The sequence below is a fragment of the Balaenoptera musculus genome, chromosome X, assembly GCF_009873245.2.
Source record: "Balaenoptera musculus isolate JJ_BM4_2016_0621 chromosome X, mBalMus1.pri.v3, whole genome shotgun sequence".
Lineage (NCBI taxonomy): Eukaryota > Metazoa > Chordata > Mammalia > Artiodactyla > Balaenopteridae > Balaenoptera > Balaenoptera musculus.
Genome location: NC_045806.1, coordinates 25,596,200 through 25,621,715, shown reverse-complemented (window position 1 = coordinate 25,621,715; position 25,516 = coordinate 25,596,200). Strand labels below are relative to the sequence as shown.

Sequence of the window (25,516 nt, the reverse complement as noted above, 5' to 3'; positions counted from 1 at the left end):
AATATTTGAATAAATGGATGACTGGATGATTAAGAACAAATGCACTTTTCTAATGAAAAGTTAGATTTTTGTGCATTCCCACTCTAAAATGACGAGAATATCTCTGTGAGCCATTTTTCCATACAATGCGTCATGAGGTTCAAGCAACTGATGGGGTATAATTATTAATACACAGTCTATTAGTTTGATGATAAAACTTCATTCTATAGAAAAATGGTCAACTTCATAGTACAGATTTAAAAGGATTCTTTCATCCATAAATGCAATGATAACATACATAGTCTTTATAGACTTAAAGAATGAGGAAAGTATTGTTTTACATCTTTGATATTATTATTCATTTTTGTCTTTTCACTCACTCATTCACTTTCTTTTTGTTTTATAAGTGCCTTAAATGTACCAGGTGTAGTGCTTTGAGTTCTAGTGATAAAATGATGGATGGAATATGCTCCTGGCCTTAAAGGAGCTGATGTGTAGTTGTAGAGTCAGGCATGCAAGGAAATATTTAAAAACAAAATAATAAGAGTTAATATTTATTGTGCACCTAAGTGTCACTCTGCTAGGCCTTTTATATGGGTGTAAGAAATGCTCTACTATAAGAATAATACCCAAGGACCGGGTGAGCAACTCACTCAGGGTGTTTGTGTGTGTGAGTATTTGTGTTTCTGTTGGGGGATCTTAGAGATAGGGATCAGACACTGTGTGGCACAGTACAGGACAGTGGCTGCAAAGGAGTTTGGCAAGTACTTTGGTGTGGAGTACGGGGAAAGCAAGTGTACGGTGTAATGGGTGATGGTAGGCAAATTCATGCTCTGATTTCTCAGCTAGAATATATTTATCTTTTTTTTTCCTTTTCCAAGCAGCTAGCATGCACCTTGAAAATAAATATTTGTTTGAAGGATTCATGGTATCAATTAAGTCAGGTTTCTTAAAATTAGGTCAGAAAAATAGGACAATGATTCTCCCTAGTGGAAAATTGATATATATTTTCAAAATGTACCATGTGGTATTACTAACACAGACAGAGCTTTATCTCTGAAAACATTTCCCCTTTGGATTCTGAAAGCAATGTTTGAAATAGGTCTATCCAAAGACCATAATGTGGGCTGTACACAGACTATTATGTATTTGCACACACAGACACATACAAAGTATTCAGATGGGGTCTCCTTCATCTTAGATCTCGTACAACTGAGCATGATGGGGAGAAGCCAGACAAAGGAAGATACTGCTATAATAAACAACTAAATGGGCCTCGGGTGGCCAGCTTAGAAGACAGGGCCATTGTATACAAAGGTGTCAAACCTCACTGATGCCTAAAAGAAAACCTCTTAGAAGAAAAAGTATTTGTTTTACCTCTACTAGGAATTTCCTTTTCAACATGTCATACAAATAGACAGTCACAGATGGAATGTTACAAAACGTCTCTGGAGAGAAAATTGTCACAGTGAAGGTGGCATTGCCATTTTACTCCTTTTTGTTAAGGGCTGCAGTGTTTATCCTAAAAGCAATCCTCCACCAGAGGATATATAGTCACAGTTAAAAGAATTTGGTCTTCCACTGGGAATGCTTTGGACTGGCCAAAGAACCCAGAACATCTGGACTGCTTAGATAACCAATAGAAGGAACCATGCTCTCGACAGAAACACTGAACACTTCTAAAAAAATCGTATGATGATTTGTAGTATAGTCAGTATATTCAGTTGTTAAAAATCGATTTATAAAATATTTTACACATGTAAAAACGGAGTTACTGCAATATACAGAATGGGATGCTTTGATAAACTTTAGAATTTTATGTTATTATTATAATTTTCTTCCTTTAAGATTTTAACTTATTTCATAATTACTGAAAGCATTAAAATAAAACGTGTTCAGCAAAAGCTGTTTCTCTCACAAGACAAGTTTCATTCAAAATCTTGGTGATTCCACAGAGCTAGAGACTATTAAGGCAAAAACAATAATCAAACCGCATGCTGGATCATTTCCCTCAAAGGACGTAACAGAAAAATCCATTTCTTATCCCTGTTGAATCTTTTTTGATCACTCTTTGTTTTCTGAAAACGTAAAAATGTTGAGGAAAATAGTGGTAAGTTTGCCTTCCTTTCTCATTTTGTAAAGAGATACTAGTCAAGAGTTTATCAACATTTAAGTTTTTTCTTTTTCTCCCATCAACACTCTGTGAAAGAATAGGCATGCTTTGGGAACTACCAATAGCAGAAACTACCATTCCTTGATTCCTCCTAAGGGAACAGTAAAAAGTTCCTTAAGCCACGACAAAGTTGAGAATAAAGTGGGTGGCTCATATGTTTTAGTGGCCTGTGTCGTCAGGATATATGAAAAGCCTGTCCTCAATAATGAATTCTTTTACCAAAACAGCGGTAATACTGCCCTGCTTCACAAAGAGTAAGGCATTATCTTATTGTCTCACTCTATGTATTGATTTTTGGTGTGTGAAAATTAGCAGTGGTTTGAGAAAATGCAAAAGTCAAGGTGTCCCCTAACATGCAATGTTTTCTAATACAGACAGATATAAAGTGGAAGCAAGAATACATTCAAGGAAACAGATTTTAACATACTTTTAAAATGTGGAAATAACTTGATTTTAGAGCAAACAGATTAATGGTAGGTTTCCTGTAAGAATTTTAAAATTCTTCAGAGACTGCATCAAAATACATTTATTTTTTTCTCACCTTTTTTCCTGACTCTATAAAATATGCTTACTGTAAAAATTTTGAAAATCATGTAACAATAAGAAAAAGAAATTAAAGGTCACATGGAATCAGACCTCCCTGAGATAACCACTATTACTACTTCAGTTAAAATTTTTTTAATGCATCTCTTTCTAGTGTATTAGGTTTCAAGTGAACTTAACAGGGGCAAGTGACCTATAGTTTTAAATGCTAACACTTCAAAATAGCTTATATTTTGCCTTTTACTCTGGACAGTTTGGAATAGAGTTATCCAAGGTGGTTTATAATCTGTGTTTTGCTAAGAGCCCTTATGGTAAACTCTTTAGCCTAATTAATTTTTCATTCACCTGTCTGTTTACCCAATCATCATTTATAGATGCCTAGTTCAGCCAGGCAAGTCTAGCAGGAATTATTTAACACCAATAGGGAGTTTTTCTCTACATAAATAATAACCATGTTTTTTTGCAACAGTTTACAAATATTCCCTGAAAGAGCAGGTTAAAACATAATCCCATTTTAGAGAAAATATGGATTTCAAATTTCAAATTTTAGTCTAATTGCATTGTTTTACAGACAAGGAAGCTAAACTGGTCTGAGAATAGTTAAAAGTTGACAGACTTTCCTGGCCGACCAGTGGTTAAGATTCCGTGCTTTTACTGTAGGGGGCGCGGGTTTGATCCCTGGTCAGGGATCTAAGATCCCACATGCCACGTGCCAAGTTGAAAATATATTTTAATATTATCAACTTTTATGGGACTACTGAGTTGCCACTGACATTAATCTGCACAAGACGATGGCCAATACGGAATTTTGTTGTGATATCTTTAATGTATTCCTTTTAGCTATTTTCGATAGTGATATAGCTAAATCATATGGATGTATTTGTTCACTTGGGGAGAATCAGAAATGCACCCAAGCAGTTGTGAGTCATTACCTTGAAATGGTGAAGTAGTATAAATGAGTTTTCAAGTCATATTCACTTTATATTTCATACTAGAATTAGAATTCCAAACTGATTTAAGTCAGGCAATTTAAGTATCATTCTTTAGCTTTTGATAATGGCCTCTACCATTTTAGTTTCCATAAATTTGGTAACCATTACCAGTCAGCACTTTGATCTGCCATAGCATATCTTAAGGAATTATAATTTCTATTCTGCAGTTATAGGAACTTATCTAAAGATCTGAGTCAACTTTACAAACACTTAAAACTATAAGAAAATTCCTGGGAAGAGCAACTGTTTCATTTCACTTTCAAGATTTGCAAAATGAGGTACAATGACTCAAAACTCTGAGAACCTATAAAATCTGATGAATGGGCTAATATATACTGTTAGTCACCCGGAGTTTAATATGTTCTTACAAGACTACTGCACTGTGGCTTAAGGACAATTAGTTAACAAATGATAAAAATGAAGAACAATGACATAAAGAGACTTGCTTTAGGTCACACAAAAGTGAAGAGTCAAAAACAAACACTCTCAAGTAACTGTCCATTTCTTCATCCCTGGTCACAATTTTTCAGTCAATCCTCATTCATATCAAATTCTAATTCATGGTAATGATTCTTGGGTGATCTTTAAAATGACCTTTTTGTGCTTTCTTAAATATACCACTGGATTTCTTTTTGTGAAGTACAAACAAAATCTATTTTAATAGCATTTAAATGTCCATTTTTAATTTAGAGAAATCAACCTCCAGATATATCATTCTTCATAGAACACATGCTAAAAATAGTATATGTGCCCTAAAAGTAGAGACTAATAGCTAACATATTTCTTACAGATGGCAAATGTAATTCTCAGCACTAAAATCTAATACAAGTTACCATGGAAATTTATTGGAAATCAACACGTTTTTTCCTACTATATGACCTGAGAGAGTAGTTAGCATTTTTTTATGTGTCACGTCTAACTTCTCACTTTACTGACGTGGTTGTCAAAGTTTGATATACAGGGAACTGCTTATTAAAAGTTATACCTTGCATTTTTGACCCAGTTGTGCGATTTCTCAACTGAGTGCAGGAATTCACAGCCATAAAAACGCACAGCCATCTTCCTCTCCCCAACAATGTTGCTTTCATGCCCCAGGATGGTGATAGACATCCCTCTGGCAGCAGTGACTCAACTACTGAGGACAACTAACCCAGTGCCTTGCCCAGAGCTGGGACTTAATTCATATTTAGTGAATGGGAATGATTTATTGCTTTCTCATACAACAGCATTATATGAATCATCTTTAACCAGCAGTGAAGTGAGACTTTGAGCAGGATATGAAGAATTGTCAGTCAGTAGGTTGTCCTGACCCAGAAATAATGAGAATATTAAGGTAGTTCTGAGAAGTAAAAGGAATGGTGTGTTGGTGGGTAGTGGCCATGGATAGGCTATTCTGTTTGTGATCTCTGATCACATATGTGGAATTGTGCTATGTGCGTGCTCAATGATATCTGTGGGCTTCTTGCAAATATCTTAAACTGAATTATTATTTTTTAAAGTGCCTGTGTGTTACTTTCCAAGGCAAAGATCTGAGTTCCAGTGAATTCCCTCTGCTCTCACTGTAGGTTTACTTGTGTTTTTATAACCTCTTTAGATGCTAGAAAGACGCCTGTAAAAAATGATTTGAACTTTTGAACACATAGGAACTGTTTATCCAGGTTCTGTTACTGTGTTATTTTTTTCTTTGCCTGTTTCGCGATCATATCATTGACCAATAATATGTGGAGGTTCAATCTTCATAGTCTGCCCTTCCTTACTACACATAATTGAGATTTAGCTGAATACAAGTGTTTAAAACAGGAAATTAGCAGTATTTACTGCCCATCATATATCTTGTTCCTCCTTGGGAACTGCTATTTGCGCAGGCTGAACACTGTATACAGCCTATTTGCATAGGCTGAAATATATGTATATATCCATATATAGGTCGTTGAGACATCCCTAAGTGGATTTCCTTTTTAAAAAGGGATACGGAGGAACTGTGTCCAACAATGAAGGCCCTCTTCATTTAAGAGGTTAATTATTTAATACTTGAAGACAGTGCTCTTTCAGACATCTCTCTGAGTAGTAAATGTGTCCTATAAAGCACAATTTCATTGAATACATGAGGCAAGTAACCTCATTAAGACTAGATGTGAGGGCAACGTACAAACGTTCAAACAGATTCAAAGGTGTTGACCACGTAAAAAGAATGAGGCAATTAGTTAGAATTAGTCCCGCTGACTGGCTATACCCCTCTTTCATTCCTCTGTGATGGCAACAGTGAACTCAAGAGAGCTAGTTGCTTTTCACCTGTTAGATTCTACCAAGTTTATTAGAGTACCTATTGTCTAGGCAAAGACCTTGGTATGCCAACTGTGGTCCACAGACCAGCAGCATCAAGAAACTTGTTTGAAATTCAAATCTTGAGTTCACCTCAGACTAATGATTTTTTTTTTTTTCCTGCACCACGCGACATGTGGGATCTTAGTTCTCCAACCAGGGATCGAACCCGTGCCCCCTGCAGTGTAAGTGCAGAATCTTAACCGCTGGACCACCAGGGAAGTCCCAGACTAGTGATTTTGAATCACTTTTTAACAAACTTCCTAGGTGATTTCTGTGTACTGTAAAGATTGCGATAACAACCACAACAGAAGATGGTAAAGCACTGCTCTAGGGACTTCGGGTTGACTTTCCAAGAGTGGTGTAGGGGAGCAAATTTTGCCAACCCCAAAATGTGTCTCTTTGGTATGAGGATCAACTTAGTCTGGTTATTTTTAAGAAATAGAAACTCAGGAAGTTTTTCTTTTTATGTCTGTCTTAGTTGCCTAAAATAATTTAAATAAAGGGCCTGTTCCCAGAATAGAGCTATCACCAAAGATACCTGCAAAGATCGTGGGCAAGGGTGTGGTGAGGTAGACCCAGCTTGCCTTTAGGACCAGTGGGAATATTCTCTCTGGTGTGTACATTACAGATAGGGTTATTTTTATATCTCTAGATGGTCATGCCATAATTAATTTGTAAAAGAGCTCTATTTACTCAGCTTAAAGTAAGTGCTTACATAAATTATTTCTAAATGTCATAGGAACTAACGCAAATGTTTTTTAAGTTCATGTGATCTATGATTAACCTTTAGTCAATAAAAGCAAATTTAAAGTTACTGGTTTAATTAAAACAGGTGTATCTTTAAAGTTATCAGCATTCAGTATAATACTTTTATTCTACCTAGGTTTACTAAAAGTCAAGTAAGTTCATGTTATCTCTGTTACAAAATTTGTCAACAAGAAAAATAACTTAAGATGGCTAACTGCTTTAATGTCTCATAAAATCTTCAGGGGTAATCTAAGTGTGATTATTAAAAACAAATGTATAAAATAGATGTAAATGAGATAAGAGTTTTCAGGTGAACTTTTTAAAACGATTGTTTACTTAAATAGTTCCCCAAATCTTTTTGGTAACTTAACACCCTTAGGGTTTCGCTAGATCAAATTAAATGATGGAAATTCATTAAATATCTAGATCATTTCTAAATAAGATAAAATAATAAAACATTAATTATTGAACATAGTCTTATCTACTTTTGACTTCCTATTGCGGAGAAACTAAAGATGAATTTCAGTCTTTCAGTAACCATGTCTTGTGCCACACTGAAAGACCGCACTATTTAAAAGGGCACATATTTCTAGGAATTATAAAAGGTATTTATAGGCACAATATTGTAAATCAACTATACTTCAATAAAAAATAAAAAAATTAAAAGAGCTGAAATTAAAAAAAAAGGTATTTATAAATTCTCCACACCACAAAATGCTAATGTAGTTCACAATTATTTATTTCTTTGTTTTCACTAGAAATTAAGGTTTCTACTTATTACATGTGATTAAGGATACTAGAGATAATAAGGGAAACAATTCTGTATGCAAGGGAAGTAAAATGTATTTTTGGGTAAGAAAAGGCATGAGATAATGGAGATGCATTTTTGTTGAGAGAAATAAAAGTGATTTTTGTCCTAGAGCTGATTATTTCAAACTGGGAAAGAGAAAAAGGGGCAAACTAAAGTGGACATAGAAAGTTGTAGAAGTTTTGTGAAAAAGGGATCTTGGGAAAGAAATTTTATGTGTGATCAAGCTGGCTAAGATTGGGATAAATTTAATTATGTGAATAAATTTCAGTATCAAAGGTACACTTGTACAAAATTAGAATTTGGTTTTGCTTTCTGTTAAAAGCACAAAGTTTTTTTTTTAGATTATTGGTCTGCTCTTAATAAGCAATTGTAAACAAAGATCTTCTTTATCATTAATGCCATCTGTCTAGAAAAACAAAAATTCTACTATGTTTTATCTTTATCAGGTCTTTGACTATTTAGGAAAAAAACCCGAGTCTCTTCAAATATTATAAGAGCTAAGTTTTTTTACAACTATTTAACTTTCTGTATTTGCCTGTGAAGTCTTTGTCATTTTAAGTGGATAACTAAGTATTGTTTCATAGTGACCTATGATCCTATTTGACAAGTGTTTTAAAATTTTTTGATATTTTTGACAAACTTCCCCCAAGTCAAATTCTGATGAAGTCTTATTGACCTGGAAATAATTTGGGGTTTTCCAAAAGGCCCCTGGAATACCTCAAAATATTTGCTCTCTGTCCTTATAAAAGAGAGATATTAAACTAATTAGGCTTATTGGGTATGCTAAATGATATGGGAAGCATTGTCAAATAAGTGATGATAAATGTTCTTAGGTTATATTATTTGGGTAAATGTTATTAATATAAATGTTCTAGAAATTATATAAAATTCCTAAAATTCAGATATTTCCTGCTACAATGTTATTAGCCATAATTCTAGTTATTATCTTAAAATTTTATGTGTCACAGAAATAATCAAATTTCCTTTTCAATTGCATTACAGTGAATCAGATCTTTAACCATGCCATTTTAAGACTTTGGTCATTTATAGACAATTATTGTTTTACTTTGATGTTTTTGCAAACAAAACAAAAACTTCATCTTCAAGAAGATCCACAGAAAGGACTTTCTGACAATGTATCTTTCTGATAACTTTCAGATGATACCACTGAATTGGGTAAGAAATTATAGAACTCTAATCGAAAAACTGATGGCTTCACAAAACTGCTAACAAAAGATAAGAGCAACAAGAATTAGTCACATGGGACTGAATAAATTGATGAATATGACTATAATTTTATGACTTTTTTGTCTGAACTATAACTACCTTTTTAATCTTTGTTTTTCAGATATAAGAAAACCTTTAATCTTACACTATGACTTAACAGCAATTCAGTAAATTATATCTTTATAAGCAGAATTGAAACATTTATATTTTTCTCCCTACCTGATCCCTCCAGAATTCAGAAACTCATGGTGAATACTCTTATTTTCAGGGCATTATAGTTATATTTACATAAGTTCAATAAGAATCTGTTCTCCTTGGAACAGGATACAATTGGAAACTTGTTATATTACCAAGGTTTTCACTGGAATGTCTTATTTGAGAGAGACATGTATAGACTCAGATATGACCAGACAGCTTTAAGGAACTAAGGTTGACTTTATGGAGCCAATAAGGCCCTTTGGAAAAACAGCCTGGCACCTTGCTTACAGGGTTCCCGGCAGCCTTACCAGGGGAGTAAGGAAGGTCACTTCCTGGCAGGTGCAGGAACCTCAGGATATTTTGGGGACCTCAGAAAGAGAGGAACTCACCCAAAGCTATAGGTATTACAGGCATGCATGATGGCAAGTGTTTGGCTTGGCTTCCTCGCCTCGAGGGGCATTTAAAAGTTCAATCTGGAGATTCCTTATTGAACTTTAACCATCCCAAACATCACATTTATGTGATGATGTACAAGTTAAAGATCTTTATTAAGAATTTAACATTTAGTTAGGAAAACAAACAAAATAAAGGACTTCCAATGACTATGCCCACATATAAATTAAATACTAAGAGCTCTGCCCCACATGATTAACAGGAATGATAAAAACTGAAGGGCTTATCATTCTTGGCTCTCAATATGGGTGTTGTCCCGGATCATTCCCTTGTTATTTATTAATTGAGAAATAAGCTAATCATCAGCTAAGAGTGGTCCTTTTCTTTCCTAACAAAGATGCTGCTTGGATATTCCAGTTCACACTTAGGAAAACAATAACCAAACGGACTGAAAGGCAAAACTATGCTACATAACAAATATCCATGCTGTAGTTGATCAAGAAAAACTGGGATCAACAGACCTTTGAAAAGATATTCCACTGTTGAGGCAAAAATAACTTGGAGTTAACCTCACTTAAATCATATATTCTATATCTGAGGAAATAGCTCAAAAGTCTAGTTTTCATGCCTGTAATTTTGGTGGCAGTCAAATAATCTTGTTGCAATGTCCATATCAAGAAACTCAAAGGTACAGAATCACTAGTACCAGACAATTTGTGCTCTTGGCATTCATAATAGCCTCCAATGTGGTTTTTATTTGTTTACTTGTTTTGGTGTTAGTTGCCAAGAAAAAAAGAAGAATTGAGGTCAGATTAAATGTCTTACATAATTGAGGAGCAGAGAAGCAAGAAAAATGTTACAGGATAGAATAAAACTTTGACTTCAAAATGTCAGATCTTATCCAAAGAGAGAATTTGTTAAACCTGATGGCTCTGATTTGAAGATGCTGCAGCAACATAACTAAAGTTCTCTAATATTTTGGCATTGCATAAGCAAAGAAGAGGGACAGAATATACCCTCCGAAAATATGCCTCTTTGATATAAAGATTATTTAAGGTTGATTATTTTTAAGAGACAGCAGACACAGGAGAAGCTCTAAAAACCGAGTAGAAGTTACTCTTTGTAAGAGATATTTACATTTATAAAAGAAATCCTCATTTGTAAGGGTGTTTCCCTTGCTGTACCAGGAAGAAGATGACTCTGAATCTCCAGAAACTCATCAATGGAGAAGGCAGAGAATTAAATCTGCAGAACAACCATGCCCATGTTTACCATGCTTTTCCTGGTCACCTCCCATAATTGGCCTTCCCCTGCTCCCCAACACCTTCTTTTGTCTTTAGCTGGAGATGGTACTTAAGGTGCTGGCTTGGGCCACTTCAGGGAGTTACTCAGTTTTCCTGGGTATCTCCCATGTATACAGGAGGAATACATGTTATTAAATTTATGTCTGTTTTTCTCCTGTTAATCTATCTTTTTATTACACGGTGTGTCTCAGCCAAGAACCTAGAAAGGTAGAGGGAAAATGATTTTTCCTCCCCCACAGTAATGACTCAGTAAAAGTGACTCTTCTGTGGATGCCTACTCAGTGTTTAATGGGTCATGGTCTTTTTACGGAGATGCAGCCATAAAGAGATGTAGGAGGTTTTGATGTCTGGGCAAAGTTTGGCTTTTCCATATTCTGAAATCAATGGTCGAAGATGTCAAAGGATGAGCCCCGAGAGAGCTTTAAACAGTTCTATAGTCTTAGTGTATCTCTCAGCAAATAAATGCACTAGGTAAATACTAACAAGGATAGGGGCACATAGTACAAAAATGATTCATTATAAGAAGGGATAAGGAGTCCGCTGGGTCTAAATTCATCTGGCTTTAAAACAATGCGTCCTAAATGATGTGCATGTTAATTACATTACTAAAGATATTCCGAGGACTAGGGAGTTTATAGAGCAAGTCTAATTCCCATTGATTACACTCTTCGGAGGGAGAGAGGGAGGGAGGGAGGGAGAGAGAGAGACTGCACATGCAACAATTAAAATGGGTTTGAGGGGGAATAGAGAAAAACTAGATATTTATCATTATTAACTAGTGCTAGTCTCTGAGGTAGATACTTTGCCAGTCCCCAAACTACTTCATGATGAATGAAGTGCCATAATATTGTAATCGATATATCTAAACATAACCATTTACAACAGGACTGTTAATGAACATTCCCTTAATGTGACAGTTTCAAAGCCAAACATTCCCTAGAAGCACAATTCTATCAATACATTAGAAGTGCTTAATATCAATGTAATTTAAAAAGCAGATGATGGCATTTCAAATTATATTGGTTCTTATTTCCTGTTCATTTAATTTTATGAGTGCCAGACACATAGTAGGTTCTTAACAATTATCATTAAATGCATGAATAAATAAATGAAGATATCCTCTAGGACAGCACATTCAAACTAAAGTAAGTCTGTTATAAGGAAAAATATAGAATCAATGGAACAAAATTGCTGGAGCTACAGCTGACCATTTTAATGAAAGATAAATTAGATTTCAGGGAGTTTTTAATGGAACACGTTATTGCTGCATCCTAAATTACCCAGAACATCATGTAGTTGGAGTAGAAAAATCATGTAATAGCTGCTAACGTTTACTAGGTGATAAATATGTGTCAGACATTGTGATACATATTGATATATATTCATTTATTAAATCCTCATAGCTACTCTATATGGAAGGTACTATTATTATTCCCCTTTTATACAAGAGGAATTTGAGGCTCACAGAGAATAAGGGATTTGTCCAAGATAGCATAGCTAGTAAGCAGAGAGTAGGTTTTATACAGACAGCCTTGCTCCAGAGTCCAAACCCTTAAACATTAAACTACTTTGCTCCAGAGAGTAAACATGCCCACGCTGTGAGGTCATCCAGAATTAGAGTATGGATGAAAAACTCAGAGAATGAATAAGAAATTTAGGACTGCCGGATCGGTGCAAGAGGGGCTAGCCCAGAGGCCAGAGCACAGTGCTGCTGAGTACCCATCTGGAGAGCTGTTTGTGTTAGAGAAATGGAAAACATAAAAACGAAAGGAAAATAAAAGGTCGGGGTTTTGGAGGGAAACTGAAGGTCAGTGTTTGCGGTGTGGTCGAATCGGGTAGCAGCAATTAGGAATCTAAGCAAAGACATCTGGGTAAAAGATTCAGAGACATATATGGAATTCAATTCAATAGGCAATGGTGGAGACAAGAAATAGCACAGTAGTGAATGTCGGTCTACTCTTTGCTTTGGTTCTTTTTGGAACAAGGATCTAACTCTCAAGCTTGTCAAGCCAGGGACTAGAGTGAGGAATAAGGGGCAGGGTAGTCATACACTAATATGGCCCCATGGCCCTTGGTCTCTGTTTCACTGTATAACCTAGTTCTCTGTATAGCATGTGACATGACCTAACCGTCCAAGTACCTTCCCTGGCTGCAAGAATCAACAACTCTGAATATTCTCAAGCAAGGATTTTCCTTTTCTTTTTTTTAAAATTTATTTATTTTATTTTTGGCTGCGTTGGGTCTTCGTTGCTGCGCGCGGGCTTTCTCTAGCTGCAGTGAGTGGGGGCTACTCTTCGTTGCGGTGCGTGGGCTTCTCATTGTGGTGGCTTCTCTTATTGCGGAGCACAGGCTCTAGGCGTGCAGGCTTCAGTAGTTGTGGCACGTGGGCTCAGTAGTTGTGGCTTGCGGGCTCCAGAGCGCAGGCTCAGTAGTTGTGGCGCACAGGCTTAGTTGCTGCGCGGCATATGGGATCTTCCCGGACCAGGGCTCAAACCCATGTCCCCTGCATTGGCAGGTGGATTCTTAACTGCTGCGCCACCAGGGAAGCCCCTCAAGCAAGGGTTTTCTATGGTCAAATTTCCTAGTAAATTTTTAGGCGGTTTTTGTGGAATTAAGATTTTTTTTTAAGAGAAAAGGCTGGCCCAGAATCCACCCTAGCTCAGTCCTAGCTGAACTATTTATTGTAGTATCCTCTTGGCATTAAGGAAGATTCATTTGATACATGTGAATGATATCTCAAAGAATCCATACCACCCATTGGAGGGCTCTGACATCATTTTTATTACGTCAACAATACTGAACTAAAGGTAACAGTGGAGGGAAAAATGCTTAAGTTACTTTGGCAAAGGTATGTCCTGGCAAGTGTACTTGTCAGAGGAATGGATAATTATTGACTTACAAGATCTGTATTCATCAAATGCTTTAACATATCTCTCTATGGAGATTTTATAAAGAAAGTCTTTGAAGGCCTGTAAGATAGTTAAGGGATTTATGAGTCAATGGCAGAAAAATATGATTCATAGGGACAGCTTCTGGTTCTTCTCCGAGCTTTAGGCTTCTGAGCAATACAGTAACTCATCTGGTCATTATATAATTGCTAGCATGACAGCAATTTAACTCTTTCAGGGACCCTATGATCAAAGACCCAAACTATCAGCTCACATGTGCTGTGTCTTGACCTTCTGAACCTTTCAGGGCTGGGGAACTTGCAGTTATGCCATCTGTTAACTAGAGTCCTTTGTTTTTCCCCGTAGATGGTTGGGACAGATCATTCCACACTGCTGCCATTGTGAATTGAGGACTTATTTGCTGCAGCTCCCTTAAAAGGAAGGTGAACACTAACTTTAAGAGGGACTTTTGGAGAACATGACCTTGAAGAACTCTTTTTGGCTTCTTAATGCTTTTACTTTATTAAGCATAAAATGCTGTTGGCATAAATACATATTTGAAAAACACTGTGGAAGATCTAAGTATTCAAGAGCGCTCTAACATTGTCCACTACTTTCTTCTTCATGTTTGGGGAATTAGACAGTATTGGAAAAGTTTTTTCAAACAATTTCCTTGATTCCTCAGTCATTTATTTTTGTAGTACTGGAAGCTTCTGTAGCTATGGGCAACTTAACCTTAGGCCACACATGCTAGAAATAGCGTGGGGCTGTGTGCCCCTTCCTGGCTGTGTGCCTGGCTGCTAGAAGAGAGCTTTAATAGTTGTATCCTCCTGGGAAACAACCCAGCTTCCTTACTTTAACTGTCACTCCTACTTTGTCCTAAAAAGAAATATATGTTGCTCAAGAGAGTAACCAGAATGGTGCAAGTATTTTATCCACAGAAAAGAATGGATAAAAGGAACTAACAAAGTTGAATCTAGGGAAATGAAGGCCCAGAAGGATTATGGTGACTGTCCTCAAACTTTTGAAGGGCTATTTTGGGGAAGAGAGATTAAAAGTGAGGTCAAGGGGTAGACAGACAGTGAAATAGGAATGCTTTCTAATAGTTAGGTTTTTCCAAAGATAGAATTGGCTTCCCTGAGGAGGAATGTGATCCAGTATAAGCTGACCGATCACTGAGGAAGATGTTATGGAGTAGTTCAATTACACATTTAAATTGCTTCCCACCATGAGAAGCTATTTCTGTCCTTTTATATGTATAATATTTCTACTCTAAATCCCTTCATTGACTGAATATATGTGTTAAGCTAGAGAAACAAACAATCATATTGCTTACTAACTGCTGCTTACCTTTTCCCTCAGTTAACATCCCCCCAAAAGTAAAGTATTTTAATATTATAGTCACCTTGACAACAGAGGTGTCTGTTTTAATAGCTTTCAGTAACAATATTCAAAGGGAATCTAGTGTCCACTAAAGTGACGGGAACAGTCTTCGGCATTCTCTTTCTTTTCCAACCTCAAAGAGTTTAGGATTAAACATGTGCTTTGAAATTAAAATCACTGTGAATTTGCTGAGTAAGAGAACATCCAGAAAGTTTTCACTTAGCATAATGTAGAAAAAATATATTTTTCTCTGTGATGTACATGAAAAGTTTCACCAACTAAAAGACATGGCTCAAATTTTACAATCGTCTATAATTTCAAACAATTCAGTATCTATTTATATATATTTTATCCCTGTGTGTAAGGTGTTGGGGTTGCCGTGGAATCAGATTTAGTGAATTGCTATTCATGAATAATAATTGACACCTAATTCACTAGTGAATTATTATTAATCATGGGAGGATATTACACATGTGAAACTTATCCAAGGCAGAAAAAAAAGTCAAAAAGAACTACAATGGGGAATCCATTGGACATAATTCTTACACTCAATGGACAGCCTTCCAATAAGGAGCACAATCTTTGACTTAAAACTGTCCTGGTTATTTTTAATTGGTTTGCCTATTTCTAACAATAATAAGTAGCATCTAACTAAATACTTCCTGTGTACAGGCTCCATGCCAAGCTCTTCACATTTATCGTCTTCTTTCGTCCTTAAAACACACTGAAGAGTTGATATTATTATTTTCCCCATTCCATATTACCAGGAAACTGAAGCTTAAGGAAGTTGGATATCATTCCTAAGGTTATATAGTTCGTATTAAAACAGAGAAAGGGGGACTTCCCTGGTGATCCAGTGGTTAAGATTCCCCGCTTCCACTGCAGGGGGCATGGGTTCAATCCCTGGTGGGCTTGATCCCTGGTCCGAGAACTAAGATCCCGCATGCCATGAGGCGCGGCCAAAACAAACAAACAAACAAACAAACAAGCCAACAAAAAAACAGCAAGGAATCTAAGTTTGACTCTAGTTTCTGAGCTAGTCACCTATCTGCTGTGTTACATGTTTTGATGGCCCTAATGCTAATGTAATTATTTTATTTAGGATAAATTTATGTAAAAAAAAAAATTAAAAAACTTTTTGCTTCCAAATTATTTCCCTTCCATTAAAGGTTAAGTCAACCACTCAAGCTTAGAAGGTTACACTCACCCCGTTTGTGAAGGAGAACACTGGCATGCCGACGTCCATTTCCATTTTCAACATAACAGGAGTAATTTCCCAAGTCACCTTCTTCTACAGAGTCCACAATTAATGAGATGGAAACTTCCTGTTCCCCAAGATGCTCCTTAAGGATTCTAAAATATAAAGCAAAACGAAACAAAAAACCCCACACAAACATACACATACATGAAAAAGAAAAACATTTAGATGAATGTGAATCTGATGTGAAAAAACCTACAGCATCTGTGCTTCAAATTTGGTCATGGATTAATGCTATCTTAATTAAATTATATCATGCCCTTTTCTTCTTCACTTCTAATAAGGAAGCTTGTCTCTGTAGATGCTAATGAAGTTGCAGTTAATTATCTCTCTTAGCAGGACAATCACACTGTCATAATAAAGAGGTGAGAGAGACCTTGAAAAGTTTACAAATTGCTTTCCCTTTAAGAAGAAATATGATGTAAGGGTGAGATAAGAAATTCTAATGTCTTCAGCTGGAGGACTAATTACCTATCAGGTTAATTTAAAAAAATAAAAGGAAGAATAGAAAATTTCTGAGCTATTTTGACATTTCAGTTGAAATCTCTAGCCTGGCTTTTGTTTTTAATGGTGCAAATCAATTCCTATTTTAAAAGAAACATGAAATTACAAAACTGTAGACTAAATGTTCTGATGAAGTGTTTAATTCTGACATTTAAAATTAATGGTAAATGCTCACTAATCTCACTGTCAAGGATTTTAGCAATCTTTTTAGAACAAATGGAAAACTTCAAAGTAAGCCTCCCTTTCCTTGCTCACAAAGTTTCCACCTCTGCCCTCCCACCTGTTTGGTAACTCACCTCTGCACAATACTTCCTAATGCAGAATTAAAGAAAATTACCTTTCTAGAACATTCCCTGAGCACCCACAACAGGAGAGAGGGGAAAAGTTAGGAGGTTTATTATCCTTCTTTAACCTTAGCATTTCACAGTGTATGGGTATGAGATAATAGTGAAGTTTTGAACATGAGAAATGGCAGAGGAACATTTTAGTACATACTGGAGAATTGCTCATCTGGGCATTTCAGAACCCAACTGCAGTGCAATACTCTTGTGTATTTGTTGCCAGGAAGAAAATTCCAGTAGAAATAACCTTATACGACAGTTCTGTAGGTTTTTATTTTCTATCGAAAACCTTTTTCTCGTATACCTTTGATCAAGTTTTAAAAGTTCTCACATTTAAGAAGAAGAATTTGGTTAAAATGCTCATATATACCCAGAAGAGGCAATCTTTAGATGGGAGAATGTTTACAAATGATCAGTATTTTGATTCACTTATAGCTTATTTATTAATATATTTGCCTATTTACATTATGATTAAAAATGAGTATCTGTGTATAAGCATACTTTGGGTCATAATTGAATACCTCAATATTTAAAAGTAAATGAACAAATACATTAATTATTTTTTTTAAAAAGAAGCAAGAGGCTTAAGCATGATGCCCTCAAAATCATTGTATTTTAATGATTATTCACTATTATTCCCACTATATTAATGTTTAGACCTTAAAGTCAGACTAAAAAAGGTGATAAAAACATTTTTTGTATCCTTTATGATTCCTATCAAGTGCTTTATAGTCAACATGATGCCTAAAATATGTAAAAACATATAAAAGGAAGTTACAAAGATTGCTCTTGGTTGAATCCTAGAAACCTGTTAATATCTTCTCTCAACAATTAAGAAAAAGAGCTCTTATAAACCGAAGGCGTAATATCACATTTTCCATGTTTTTTTTTTTTTAACATCTTTACTGGAGTATAATTGCTTTACAATGGTGTGTTAGTTTCTGCTTTATAACAAAGTGAATCAGCTATACATATACATATATCCCCATATCCCCTCCCTCTTACGTCTCCCTCCCACCCTCCCTATCCCACCCCTCTAGGTGGTCACAAAGCACAGAGCTGATCTCCCTCTGCTATGCGGCTGCTTCCCACTAGCTATCGGTTTTACATTTGGTAGTGTATATATGTCCATGCCACTCTCTCACTTCGTCCCAGCTTACCCTCCCCACTCCCCGTGTCCTCAAGTCCATTCTCTATGTCTGCATCTTTATTCCTGTCCTGCCCCTAGGTTCTTCAGAACCTTTTCTTGTTTTTTTTTTTTGATTCCATATATATGTGTTAGCATACAGTATTTGTTTTTCTCTTTCTGACTTACTTCACTCTGTAGGACAGACTCTAGGTCCATCCACCTCACTACAAATAACTCAATTTCATTTCTTTTTATGACTAATATTCCATTGTATATATGTGCCACATCTTCTTTATCCATTCATCTGTCGATGGACACTTAGGTTGCTTCCATGTCCTGGCTATTGTAAATAGAGCTGCAATGAACATTGTGGTACATGACTCTTTTTGAATTATGGTTTTCTCAGGGTATATGCCCAGTAGTGGGATTGCTGGGTCATATGGTAGTTCTATTTTTAGTTTTTTAAGGAACCTCCATAACTGTTCTCCATAGTGGCTGTTATCACCTGATCTCAGACATTTTCCATGTTTGATGTTTTGGTCTGTCTCACACTCAGTTTATTCCTTAGTGAAAAACTCCTTTTTAATTCTCTTAAATTCTTTGCAAATGGCACTCCTGTTTGACAATGTCATAGTCACTCTCTCAAGAGTATTTTGCCTCTTCGTCACTAAATGTTGCAATATTTTTGTTATAATAGTAAAACACTCCCCCAAACCCCTTCTTTTCTTTTAGTTCACTTTCTATTCACTAAGAGAACAAATGTTAATCTTGATTGTACAAGTTAAAAGACAAAAATTACTTTACCTAATGTCACTTTCCCAAACTCGATTTTCATCCAGATCTTCAATAAACTTCTCTCCTTTCATCCAGTAAATTAAAGGACTGACATCTCCACTGTACCCAAAGAAAGCTCTGCAGGTTAGATTAGCTGAATCGCCTGTTGAGAGAAGTGATGAAAATGTGTTATAAAACTGTTTGTACACTCTTATTTTAGGCAAAGTGGCAGGTAACATTTTAATCACTTCATTGATTTAATGAAACATCTTTCTAAAATCACATTTTTCAGATGTTTTCTATCTTCGTCAAATTCATGTGGGCTTTTGACAGCTTATTTAGTGGAAAGTGAACTACTTATAAGATTTTGAAGAACACTGGTCAGTTATTTCATAGAAGGTTCTTCCACTTAAGTTTGCCTGATTTTTCCACATGATTAAATTGAGGTTATGAATGATTGGGAATGGTACCATGGAGGTGACGTGCCCTTCTCAAAGCATGATATCAGACAGTACATAATGTTGATAATATAAGATTCTATAAAGCAGGTAGAAGATGTTTCTCAGTCCTGAATGTGGGAAACAGAAAGAGAACAAAAATCTTTTCATGGGAAAGAAATGAAACTGTAAAATGCAGGATCCCCTAAAAATGTTATTACAATATTTGTACTATATGAGGAATAGTATTTTAATTAAGGAAACCAACACACGCTCAGGTAAAAAAGCACGTTAAAATACAAATGAACAACTCCTGAGCATAAATATTTGGGATGTTTATAAGAGGTAAAATCAATAATACGACTGTGGAGATGAGTTTCTCCCAATATGCTACTCAAGAGAGACCACTATAATGGTGAATACAGGTTGGTTGATTACTTAATAAGGTAAGTGGAGGTCCCTGACTGAAAAGTGGAAACGAATTTAATGCCTGCAGAAAATAAGGCGTATTTCTGGACAGGTAATGTGATTTTGCAAACACCTGGTTTCCCCAAGCCTCAGGCGGCATGAGAGAACTGAACTATACCAGTACCATTATAGTTTTAAGATCTTGTTGCCTCCAAGTAGAGCTAGAAAATGCGGGGTGGGATAGAGACCTGTAGGGACCTAGTCCAGCTTGGACTGGAGCAGGGGAACTCACAAGGATGAGGACTACATGAAGGGCTGGGAGCTAGGCTCCAGGGATACCTTTATAGGCATCTGAAGTAAGGAAACTTTCTTCATTTCATAAATTCCTGAGAATATTCTGGAGGACTCTGACAACTCTGACTTTAAGGTGAAGAGAAGGAGGTTCCTAAAGATTGGAAGCCTCACAGCTAAGCTATGAGTTAATAGTGCACACCTCGTGAACCTGGGCTTACAAGTGATTCTACAATATGAACCCAGAGCAAAGCACAATGCAGTTACAGATGCATTCTTTCTAAGTCCTGGTATGGGTCAACCTATATGCAAACTTTATTCTCCAAGTTCCACAACAAGAATATTTTTATTGGATAAAATTCATATTATTATTTTAATTATGTCCACTGTGTAAGAATAGTTCATAACTAAGTTCTTGCTGTTCTAATATTTCTAAGATGCATGATATAGCCTTTCCTTTTATGTTATACTTGTTTATGTCTGAATGTTCTCCAAGTAAGTGATTCCTTATGGACTTTGATTCTATATACAATAACCGTTATTAGTGACCAGATAAGTCAACTCCAGAAAATGTCTAGAAACTTTTAAGAGGCAAAATGCAGCTTTAAATAGGTTCCTTTACTATTAATTTTTTTTGAATTTATCCTTCTTTCATCTTTTTTTATACAGGTTTTTATTAGTCATCAATTTTATACACATCAGTGTATACATGTCAATCCCAATCGTCCAATTCAGCACACCACCATCCCCACCCCCCCGCAGCTTTCCCCTCTTGGTGTCCATACATTTGTTCTCTACACCTGTGTCTCAACTTCTGCCCTGCAAACCGGTTCATCTGTACCATTTTTCTAGGTTCCACATACATGCGTTAATATATGATATTTGTTTTTCTCTTTCTGACTTACTTCACTCTGTATGACAGTCTCTAGATCCATCCACGTCTCAACAAATGACTCAATTTCGTTCCTTTTGATGGCTGAGTAATATTCCATTGTATATATGTACCACAACTTCTTTATCCATTCGTCTGTCGATGGGCATCTAGGTTGCTTCCATGACCTGGCTATTGTAAATAGTGCTGCAATGAACATTGGGGTGCATATGTCTTTTTGAATTATGGTTTTCTCTGGGTATATGCCCAGTAGTGGGATTGCAGAATCATATGGTAATTCCATTTTTAGTTTTTTAAGGAACCTCCATAGTGTTCTCCATAGTGGCTGTATCAATTTACATTTCCACCAACAGTGCAAGACGGTTCCCTTTTCTCCACACCCTCTCCAGCATTTGTTGTTTGTAGATTTTCTGATGATGCCCATTCTAACTGGTGTGAGGTGATACCTCATTGTAGTTTTGATTTGCATTTCTCTAATAATTAGTGATGTTGAGCAGCTTTTCATGTGCTTCTTGGCCATCTGTATGTCTTCTTTGGAGAAATGTCTATTTAGGTCTTCTGCCCATTTTTGGATTGGGTTGTTTGTTTCTTTAATACTGAGCTGCATGAGCTGTTTATATATTTTGGAGATTAATCCTTTGTCCATTGATTCGTTTGCAAATATTTTCTCCCATTCTGAGGGTTGTCTTTTCGTCTTGTTTATAGTTTCCTTTGCTGTGCAAAAGCTTTGAAGTTTCATTAGGTCCCATTTGTTTATATTTGTTTTTATTTCCATTACTCTAGGAGGTGGATCAAAAAAGATCTTGCTGTGATTTATGTCAAAGAGTGTTCTTCCTATGTTTTCCTCTAAGAGTTTTACAGTGTCCGGTCTTACATTTAGGTCTCTAATGCATTTTGAGTTTATTTTTGTGTATGGAGTTAGGGAGTGTTCTAATTTCATTCTTTTACATGTAGCTGTCCAGTTTTCCCAGCACCACTTATTGAAGAGATGGTCTTTTCTCCATTGTATATCCTTGCCTCCTTTGTCATAGATTAGTTGACCATAGGTGCATGGGTTTATCTCTGGGCTTTCTATCTTGTTCGATTGATCTATGTTTCTGTTTTTGTGCCAGTGCCATATTGTCTTGATTACTGTTGCTTTGTAGTATAGCCTGAAGTCAGGGAGTCTGATTCCTCCAGCTCCGTTTTTTTCCCTCAAGACTGCTTTGGCTATTCGGGGTCTTTTCTGTCTCCATACAAATTTTAAGATTTTTTTGTTCTAGTTCTGTAAAAAATGCCATTGGTAATTTGATAGGGATTGCACTGAATCTGTAGATTGCTTTGGGTAGTATAGTCATTTTCACAATGTTGATTCTTCCAATCCAAGAACATGGTATATCTCTCCATCTGTTGGTATCATCTTTAATTTCTTTCATCAGTGTCTTATAGTTTTCTGCATACAGGTCTTTTGTCTCCCTAGGTAGGTTTATTCCTAGGTATTTTATTCTTTTTGTTGCAGTGGTAAATGGGAGTGTTTCCTTAATTTCTCTTTCAGATTTTTCATCATTAGTGTATAGGAATGCAAGAGATTTCCGTGCATTAATTTTGTATCCTGCAACATTACCAAATTCATTGATTAGCTCTAGTAGTTTTCTGGTGGCATCTTTAGGATTCTCTATGTATAGTATCATGTCATCTGCAAACAGTGACACTTTTACTTCTTCTTTTCCAATTTCTATTCCTTTTATTTCTTTTTCTTCTCTGATTGCCGTGGCTAGGACTTCCAAAACTATGTTGAATAATAGTGGTGAGAGTGGACATCCTTGTCTTGTTCCTGATCTTAGAGGAAATGCTTTCAGGTTTTCACCATTGAGGATGATGTTTGCTGTGGGTTTGTCATATATGGCCTTTATTATGTTGAGGTAGGTTCCCTCTATGCCCACTTTCTGGAGAGTTTTTATCATAAATGGGTGTTGAATTTTGTCAAAAGCTTTTTCTGCATCTATTGAGATGATCATATGGTTTTTCCTCTTCAATTTGTTAATATGATGTATCACATTGATTGATTTGCGTATATTGAAGAATCCTTGCATCCCTGGGATAAATCCCACTTGATCATGGTGTATGATCCTTTTAATGTGTTGTTGGATTCTGTTTGCTAGTATTTTGTTGAGGATTTTTGCATCTATATTCACCAGTGATATTGGTCTGTAATTTTCTTTTTTTGTAGTATCTTTGTCTGGTTTTGGTATCAGGGTGATGGTGGCCTTATAGAATGAGTTTGGGAGTGTTCCTTCCTCTGAAATTTTTTGGAAGAGTTTGAGAAGGATGGGTGTTAGCTCTTCTCTAAATGTTTGACAGAATTCACCTGTGAAGCCATCTGGTCCTGGACTTTCGTTTGTTGGAAGATTTTTAATCATTGTTTCAATTTCATTACTTGTGATTGGTCTGTTCATATTTTCTATTTCTTCCTGGTTCAGTCTTGGAAGGTTATACCTTTCTAAGAATTTGTCCATTTCTTCCAGTTTGTCCATTTTATTGGCATAGAGTTGCTTGCAGTAGTCCCTTAGGATGCTTTGTATTTCTGCAGTGTCTGTTGTAACTTCTCCTTTTTCATTTCTAATTTTATTGATTTGAGTTCTCTCCCTCTTTTTCTTGATGAGTTGGGCTAATGGTTTATCAATTTTGTTTATCTTCTCAAAGAACCAGCTTTTAGTTTTATTGATCTTGCTATTGTTTTCTGTGTTTCTGTTTCATTTATTTCTGCTCTGATCTTTATGATTTCTTTCCTTCTGCTAACTTTGGGTTTTGTGTGTTCTTCTTTCTCTAGTTCCTTTAAGTGTAACGTTAGATTATTTATTTGAAGTTTTGCTTGTTTCTTGAGGTAGGCTGGTATAGCTATAAACTTCCCTCTTAGAACTGCTTTTGCTGCATCCCATAGGTTTTGGATCATCGTGTTTTCATTGTCATTTGTCTCTAGGTATTTTTTGATTTCCTCTTTGATTTCTTCAGTGATCTCTTGGTTATTTAGTAACGTATTGTTTACCCTCTATGTGTTTGTGTTTTTTACGTTTTTTTCCCTGTAATTCATTTCTAATCTCATAGCGTTGTGGTCAGAAAAGATGCTTGATATGATTTCAATTTTCTTAAATTTACTGAGGCCTGATTTGTGACCCAAGATGTGATCTATCCTAGAGAATATTCTGTGCACACTTGAGAAGAAAGTGTAATCTGCTGTTATTGTATGGAATGTCCTATAAATATCAATTAAATGTATCACGTCTGTTGTGTCATTTAAGGCTTCTGTTTCCTTATTTATTTTCATTTTGGATGATCTGTCCATTGGTGTAAGTGAGGTGTTAAAATCCCCCACTATTATTGTGTTCCTGTCGATTTCCTCTTTTATAGCTGTTAGCAGTTGCCTTATGTATTGAGGTGCTCCTATGTTGGGTGCATATATATTTATAATTGTTATATTTTCTTCTTGGATTGATCCCTTGATCATTATGTAGTGTCCTTCCTTGTCTCTTGTAACATTCTTTATTTTAAAGTCTATTTTATCTGATATGAGTATTGCTACTCCAGCTTTCTTTTGATTTCCATTTGCATGGAATATCTTTTTCTATCCCCTCACTTTCAGACTGTATGTGTCCCTAGGTCTGAGGTGGGTTTCTTGTAGACAGCATATATATGGGTCTTGTTTTTGTATCCATTCAGCAAGCTTGTGTCTTTTGGTTGGAGCATTTAATCCATTCACGTTTAAGGTAATTATGGATATGTATGTTCCTATGACCATTTTCTTAATTGTTTTGGGTTTGTTTTTGTAGGTCCTTTTCTTCTCTTGTGTTTCCCACTTAGAGAAGTTCCTTTAGCATTTGTTGTAGAGCTGGTTTGGTGGTGCTGAATTCTCTTAGCTTTTGCTTGTCTGTAAAGCTTTTGATTTCTCCATCGAATCTGAATGAGATCCTTGCCTGGTAGAGTAATCTTGGTTGTAGGTTCTTCCCTTTCATCACTTTAAGTATATCATGCCACTCCCTCCTGGCTTGTAGAGTTTCTGCTGGGAAATCAGCTGTTAACCTTATGGGGGTTCCCTTGTATGTTATTTGTCACTTTTCCCTTGCTGCTTTCAATAATTTTTCTTTGTCTTTAATTTTTGCCAATTTGATTGTTATGTGTCTCAGCATGTTTCTCCTTGGGTTTATCCTGTATGGGACTCGCTGCGTTTCCTGGACTTGGGTGGCTATTTCCTTTCCCATGTTAGGGAAGTTTTCGACTACAATCTCTTCAAATATTTTCTCCGGTCCTTTCTCTCTCTCTTCTCCTTCTGGGACCCCTATAATGCAAATGTTGTTGCATTTCATGTCGTCCCAGAGGTCTCTTAGGCTGTCTTCATTTCTTTTCTTTCTTTTTTCTTTAGTCTGTTCCGCAGCAGTGAATTCCACCATTCTGTCTTCCAGGTCACTTATCCGTTCTTCTGCCTCAGTTATTCTGCTATTGATTCCTTCTAGTGTAGTTTTCATTTCAGTTATCGTATTGTTCA

At 36.0% G+C, this 25,516-nt stretch overlaps 1 protein-coding gene across 1 annotated transcript in view; it reads right to left on the bottom strand.

Moving 5' to 3' along the window:
• IL1RAPL1 (interleukin 1 receptor accessory protein like 1) overlaps nt 1–25,516 on the bottom strand; it is a 1,287,591-nt gene that overhangs the window by 26,464 nt on the left and 1,235,611 nt on the right. Inside the window, exons 7-8 of the mRNA XM_036840523.1 lie at nt 19,000–19,132; nt 16,171–16,316 (exon numbers count right to left, since the gene is read on the bottom strand). Of these exons, the coding sequence (XP_036696418.1) occupies nt 16,171–16,316; nt 19,000–19,132 (279 nt within the window). The remainder of the gene's footprint in view (nt 1–16,170; nt 16,317–18,999; nt 19,133–25,516) is intronic.